Here is a 7,834-nt window from a genome sequence, read left to right on the forward strand (position 1 = left end):
GACAGCTCTAAAATGGCCTTTTGATTCCGATTCACAACCCATAATAACCACGCTGCCAGATCTAAGGCCCTTTTATGTCGCCTCGGCAACCCTACCCAGGGAATTTGCGCTGTCGTCTTGTCCTCTCGCTGCATTTCACCAGGGAAAACTATGCCGCCGAGAGACAAAGCAAGAAATGGGAGAGTGAGGTGCTTTGTGTGCATATTCTTCATAACATCATAACTCACTCTACTTTCTAAGTCACAGAAAAACAGTCAGGAAATACCTCGCCTCCTCCAGGCAAAGTTATTGCGGACAATAAAGGTAAGAATGTATATCTCAAGGGCCTGGGATAGACAAATCACAGCACTTCCTCTTTTTTTTGCTCATTTAGGGGCCAAAGAGCGAGCGAGCCACCTCAGATACAAAACGGCAGAAGGGAACTAGAAAAGAAAGCATATGGACATGTGGTATAATATTTGTCTTGGGCCACAACAGCAAAATCGATTTAAGATTCTCTTTTCATTTCAAATATCAACCCTATACAAAGATATAACATATAAGACAAATATGACTAATGTATGGCCTTCATGCAGCATGAATAAAGGCTTACCTGGCTGAGGACTATGAAGAGTCTGTAGCCTGGAGCAACAATACAGCTTCATTCATCGATCATACCTCCTGAAGATTACAGAACTAATGCTTGTAGCAAAAGACATGTGTGCCTTTTCATTTAACAGAACAATTTTTCTTCTTGATGCATAATGGAGCTGAACCCCATTCTGTGCTTCTGAGAATATGTGGAGGAAATGTCTACAATACTCTTTATGTTCCCAAAGCCGTTTTCATCCAGATGCTGCCATCAGTCCCAGTGTGGGCTGAATAAACAGTGGGATGACCTTTGACCCCAGGCTTTATGATCTCATAAGCTCAAATCCAGTTTGTGGTTGAGCTGGCCATACACTTGTGTACATTTATTTCCAGCATTACACTTCTGCGGACTGAGGTTTTATCTCAATGAAGAATGTCTAGAGTGCTACAAAGACAGAAAGTCAACAGAATATTTTCTCTGTATGTAGATCTTGTTTGAGTATGTGTAGGTGTATGACTGTAAAACGAAGTAAAAATGGTAGCAGAAAGAATATCAAGTTTTCTAATTTACAAGAAAAATAATACAAGAGGGCAGTCTAATTATTTATGGTAAAATACAAAACCCAGTGGCAGAGTACATTATGATGAGAAAAGGGTAAAAAAAAGTAGCTTAACTGCCTTACTTTTCCCCCTAGTGAGTTACAGCATAAAGGATAAGCCTATGAGAAGTTTTTGATATATTAATAAAATATTTTGGCTCTCGTCCATGCCATGGGACTTTACAGTACTACATACTACATCATTCTGACAGTAGTTTGCCTTCCCATTTCTGGAGGTTAGTTGGATAAGTACACATATCTTGAAATCGGTTTGTAAGTCATTGGCATTCTGTATAAACATAACATGTTTTAGACATCAATATTCAATCAAATATATTTTATATTTATATAATAATACATTTATATAATACATATAACATATTTATATTATTTATAAGATATACATGAATAATAATAAAACTAATACTAACTACTTACGCTAATTCCCCTCTAAGAAAGTAAATAAACACAAAAATTGCCTAAATTATTTTGAATTCTAAAGCTAAAAAAAGTGATTCTGTATAATCGACTTAACAGTGAAAACTTTACTGCAATAAAATCAGAAAGAAGTATTTATGAAAGCACAAAAACTGAGAGACAAGGGCAAGTTTGCTGCCAGCCAAGAAATGTGTTTTATATGAAAGGAGGCCTGTTCTGCTCTGCGCGATGACTGGATTGCACAACAGGCCAAGGTGGATTGGTCGTGTGTTTGCTAAGCCCCCAGAGAAGCTCCCAACCTCCTTTAAATTCGGACTACCAGACCCCTTTGAGCAAGAGATGATATATCGCTTCTATTAAAACTCTGAGAGCCACAGCAATGTCGGATTCAAGCACTGATGAGAGTTTACCAAACCTTACCGCGTTTATCCAGACGGATCCGTATATACGACACTATGAGGGAGAGCTGCGCAGAAGGTAAACACACCTTGTTTAAACTTTTAACAAATGCCACATGTTTCTGATTGCTAACCCAATCAGAAATATGTGTCTCTCACGTGCTGCATGTTCAGCCTGACATATTACGCACTCTATTAAAGAAATCTATGCTGTTTGTGTTTATCTATTAATACTGCCATGCCTAAATGCTCCAAACGTCAATTAATGAAAGTATTCTAATAGTTTTAGTGAATTGTTCACCAAAATGTACAGTTTAATGGCATACCCTGCTAATAAAAACAAAAGAAACCATCACAGAATTTGTAATGGCTTTACTGGTCATAATGGGAATTGTATTGGTTTAATGGAAACTGTATGGTCCCTGTAAGTCTCTGTTTGTCACCTTCTATTGGTGGCTTGTTAAAACCACTAAATCCTAAACACACTACAGGAAACCATTTGTTAATGGTTAATAGGTGATGGTTTGTAATGTTTGTTTGTAATTTGTAGTGGAGTTTCCGCAGGGTGTGACTGTTCAGCTGATGGAACTTTCCAAAATACATTTCTTTATTACTTCCTCCTCGGAGGAAACACCCCTGCTTGATTAATAGAAAGATCCAAAGATCAGCATTTATCTGAAATAAAAAGCTTTTGTAACATTATACACTATACCAAAAGCTTTGAGTCAGTATAATTGTATTAATTTTTTTTATTATAGAAATTATTACTTTTATTTAGCAAGGATGCTTTAAATTGATCAAAAGTGATGATAAAGACATTTATAATGTTACAAAAGACTTCTATTTCAGATAAATGCTGTTCTTCTGAACGTTCTATACATAAAAAAACCCTGAAAAAAATCTTCTCTGTTTTCAAGATAATAATAATAATAATAATGATAATAATAATAATAATAATAAATGTTTTTGAGCAGCAAATCAGCATAGTATAATGATTTCTGAAAGATGTGATTGGAGTGATGCTGAAAATTCAGCTTTGAAATCACAGGAATAAATTACATTTTTAAATATATTCAAATAGAAATCAGTTATTTTAAATAATAAAAATATTTCACAATATCACTGTTTTTTCTGTATTTTTCATCAAATAAATGCAGGCTTGGTGAGCAGAAGAGACTTCTTTAAAAAACATAAAAAATCTTACTGATCAAAACATTTTAACTGGTAGTGTATTAAAACACATTCTGCCTAAATGTCAAAATTTGTAGGGGTACAACGGGGCTAAAGGCCCACCTTTAGAAAAAATGTGCCATTCACTGTTCCTAAAATGTATAATTGCAGAAACAATATGTACGTTGTATTGAACATTAATGGAGCAACAGATTTTGTGAAAATAAATCATTCTAGTTGTTTATTTTGTTTAAAAATCGTATAAATGTATGAGGTGCCAAGAGGGGCCTTTTACCTCACACACGGGGTAAAAGGCACACGTTATTGATACAAATACTTCAGCTAAAATAATGTTATTTTAAATAATGTCTAAGTTAATACATGTTCAAAACAATCACTTTAGCAAAGTTTGTACTATTTTCTGCTTATTTGGAAAATAAAAGAATGTTTTTTTTCAATAAATATACTATCATTAAAATGTTAATATAAAAAAATATATTTTAAAATACAGAAACAAAATCGTTTAAATAAGTAAAGATTCTGAAAGTATTGAAGGAGATCCAATAATAATTGAATATATATTTAGAGTAGAGTAGTAACAACAAATTATATTTTATTATATTATATGATTAATATCATGTTTTTAAATATGATGGTTTCATTCTAAATATGGACTCCCAACATAATATATGATATTTACCATCTGAATCTAACCATGTTATGTCAACAAATGGAAAAGTCAGCCATCTATTAATTATCATGTTGATTACTGTGCGCCTTTAGCCCCAACAGCAGGGGCACTTTTTACCCCAAATACCATACTTTTACATATTCTTTCATTATTTAAAAACTGTTGCTTTAATTATCTTAAACAAAACTGAAAATCATAAAGAACACCTTTGTCTCAAAATATATGCATTCATTTTAGCGATTCTCATTTGCTACTTAACTCTACAACATTTTAAAAAACATAAAATATTAGATCAAGTAAGCACAGAATCAACTTTGCGCTGCTGCATGCAATCTCGTCAAGGATCAGACAAAAATATATGTGCATCTTGAAAAGCGGATGTTTTGGAAAGTGTTACGCCACATTTTTGTGCCGTCTAGTGGCTAACGGCTAAAGGTCTGGAATCCATGGCAGCTTTCATTGGCTAAGACCCGCCTATGGGCCATTTGACCGACATGTCAAACAACCAATCACAGTCCGTTTCGTTTCAGCGTCATGTTTCGGGGTGTGGAAATGTCGCCACAACAACAGACCGGTGTGTAAAACTCTCTGACGTATTTTAAAGATTCTGTGCCGCGAACTTTAAATATTTCACATATTTTTGAAAATCCAGCATTTAGTTGATCCTGATAAGAGCTCGTCATCACGGTTGTACATACGACGGCTTTCTTCTTTCGTGAGGGGGTTTGGCGTCAGGGCGTCTTTGTTTCCAGGCAGAATGTTACAGAACGCGACACACACGGAATTTCTCCCTGAAGTCCTGTCTAATTCAACCAATCCGATGACGACTTCGAAACTCCTGAAGTGTTTCCACTTTTGTGTGCCATATGCATCAGACGTTTAGCCAACATTCCGTGGGCGTATACTATTACTGAACACACTATTGGGAAGTTGTGGCCTAATGGTTAGAGAGTCGGACTCGTAACCCAAAGGTTGTGGGTTTGAGTCTCGTACCAGCAGGGATTGTAGATGGGGGGAGTGAATGTACAGCACTCTCTCCCACCTTCAATACCATGACTGAGGTGCCCTTGAGCAAGGCACTGAAGCCCCAACTGCTCCCCGGGCGCCGCAGCAAAAAATGGCTGCCCACTGCTCCGGGTGTGTGTTCACGGTGTGTGTGTGTGTGTTCACTGCTGTGTGTGTGCACTTTGGATGGGATAAATGCAGAGCACTAATTCTGAGTATGGGTCACCATACTTGGCCACATGTCACGTCACTTTAATTGAATTATTAGGCTGTGACTCATATTATTTGTATTATTATATATTATATATTATCTCTTTCATCAATTCCCGCGCATCGGTTCTGTTCGGAACCTTTTGACGGAAGCACGGAACAGATGGGAGAGGGAACTTAAAAAAAAAAAGAGCAGCGGGCCAATTCTCCCGGTGCTCCCGATGGCAAGTCTGGGGCTGCCTCACTGCTTTGTTTTCATCTGTGTGAAATTCAGTATGACGCATAGCTTGATTAAGGTCTATTGTCATGTTTTGCTGATACTGTATTACTGAATTACCATTTTTTTGATGAGCTATAACTGTTTATTGTTTGTAAGTTTCACAAAATGTTGTGAAATTGTGTAACTTTGGCTTTCCTGACCAGACTATCCCTCACCGTAGAATTGTTTTCATCTGTGTGAAATTCAGTATGACGCATAGCTTGATTAAGGTCTATTGTCATGTTTTGCTGATACTGTATTACTGAATTACCATTTTTTTTGATGAGCTATAACTGTTTATTGTTTGTAAGTTTCACAAAATGTTGTGAAATTGTGTAACTTTGGCTTTCCTGACCAGACTATCCCTCACCGTAGAATCCCCGTGGCACCATCTCATTGTCTCCACTCGGTTCCATAATAATTTGGGATTGATGTAGTAGCATTTGCCATATGCGGTGAGCATGAGCAGCTTTACTGTGACAGTCATGAATTCCAGACTTTTTTTATTATTAATGTTCATATTGAACTCATAGTGGAAGATATGGGACTGTCAGCTAGTCCAGCAGACAGGGAAAGCAGATAATTGGCCAGAGCTTGTGAAAACAGGGTGAGATGGCACACAGAGAGACAGCGTCTGAGCTTGGCAGGTTTCCCCTATACCACCAGCCAGTCGTCATACCTTGTTAAAATTCACTTTAATGTCTAGAGCCTCTCAGACAGACACACATACTAACACTCATGCAGGCATAGGCACATGCACCTGAGACTTCCATGGGATGGTTTTTGTGAGGCTGGGAGACAGAAAGTGAAAATTAAGTCAGGCATTGTCAGCAGAATATTGTCACAGAGGGTTTCAATTCATGACGACAATTTGACAGTAAACTTTCTTAGAAAAAAAATGCTTGTGTGAAGTATGCAAATGTACTTTTACCGTTCGAAATATCCATATCCCCCCTCAAAATTTCTGCTTTTTTCCTACAGCTTCATGCTTGTAAGGTTTTGTGGATGAATGATTGAATCTGGTTTATCTTATTGTTGTCACAATAGTCATGTGTGCATTTATCTTAATGGTGATTATTACATTTGTATATAATCATTTCATGTGATAAGTAACATTTCTCCACATTTCAGATACTCTTGCCATCTGATAAGCTGTTTTTTACATATTCTTTTGTACAAGGTGTGTTAGCAGGTTGCTATCCTGGGATATGAGAATGAGTCAATATGAGAATAAATAAATGTCAAATAATATTTTGCATTTTAAATCTAGGGGGGAAAATAGTTTACATTAATGCATACTTATACACTCTAAAAAAATCCATAAAAATAGGGCACAATATACTGTATAATTTGAAGGAATTTATCCATATTTATTTTTTTACAAATTTTTTACCAGTATTTTGAATTTTACACCATTGCATTGTGTTTTAGAGTTAACAAAAATATCTGTAAAACTAATGGATAATGTTGTGTGTAATGAGCTGCCAGTACTTTTTCTGTTATTTTACAGATTTATTTATTACAGTGTATAATATAAAAATAATGACGTCTATATAGGAAGTAAGTTTTTACTTTGAGTGAAAAAAGCTCTGGTTTTGAATGCCACCGAAAGTTTTGTTGTTGTTATTTTATATATTACATTTTTTTACAAAGCTGCAGCCGTCAGTGGATGTGCATCAGTAGCAGGGATGTTTTTGTATGCATTTTATTTTGTGTATCACTGGACTGGAAAGCAGACTGTGGATGAGAGCTGTGCGGGAGAAAACACTGCTGCTCTATAACAGGATTTGCCACTGATGACAACCGCATCGAACACACAGCAACACATTAAAAACTTTGAAATTCCAGTGTGACATCGTCACTCATTATATCACAGCCGGCTGCTCTTGTTTAAATGAAAAGGCTCTGAGCCTGTGTTATGCAGCACGTAGTTTAAGGATCCTGACCATGCTTTCTGTATGCAACACTTACAAAGATCAAGCAAAAATTGTAATGAAAATCATTAATATTGACAGCAATTGTTTACTGTCTGAAGGATTGACAGCCACTTCCCTGCTAAGATGGACGTTTTTTTCTGGTTTTTGTTACTCCTGAGGACCAGTAGAGGTGCTGCTGATGACGCTTCTACCCTAGTGAGAGTCATTACATCATGATATCTCTCTCTTTCAGCCCTGTGTGCAATGCCATATTTATTGCTTCAAAAAATGAATCAGTTTGATTGATTACCTTCATCACTGATAATGGCCCCTTTCCTCTTGGGGGCCAGAGAGATGAAGCTGTTGGCACTTTTAAAGAGCCTGTCTGTCATAATATTGACTGTACATAAAGTAGAGAGTTAAAAGATGGTGTAGTGGCATCATTATACGTATACTCAAAGTTTAAATTTTATTCATTAGCCAGGTCTGAATCCACCTCTGACCTTTGTACAAAATTGGTCCAGAATTCCATTTGTTAGGGGCCAACCTGGTAATTGTGTGCCCCCCCCCCCCCCCCC

General features: G+C 36.6%; 1 protein-coding gene across 1 annotated transcript in view; it reads left to right on the plus strand.

The window, feature by feature from the left end:
• The first annotated feature begins 1,986 nt into the window (after positions 1-1,986).
• Positions 1,987-7,834, plus strand: part of gbe1a (glucan (1,4-alpha-), branching enzyme 1a) — a 158,884-nt gene continuing 153,036 nt past the window's right edge. The window contains exon 1 of the mRNA XM_016240088.1: positions 1,987-2,084. Within this exon, the coding sequence (XP_016095574.1) occupies positions 1,987-2,084 (98 nt within the window). The remainder of the gene's footprint in view (positions 2,085-7,834) is intronic.

This window comes from Sinocyclocheilus grahami, unplaced genomic scaffold, assembly GCF_001515645.1.
Source record: "Sinocyclocheilus grahami isolate Dianchi unplaced genomic scaffold, SAMN03320097.WGS_v1.1 scaffold581.1, whole genome shotgun sequence".
NCBI lineage: Eukaryota > Metazoa > Chordata > Actinopteri > Cypriniformes > Cyprinidae > Sinocyclocheilus > Sinocyclocheilus grahami.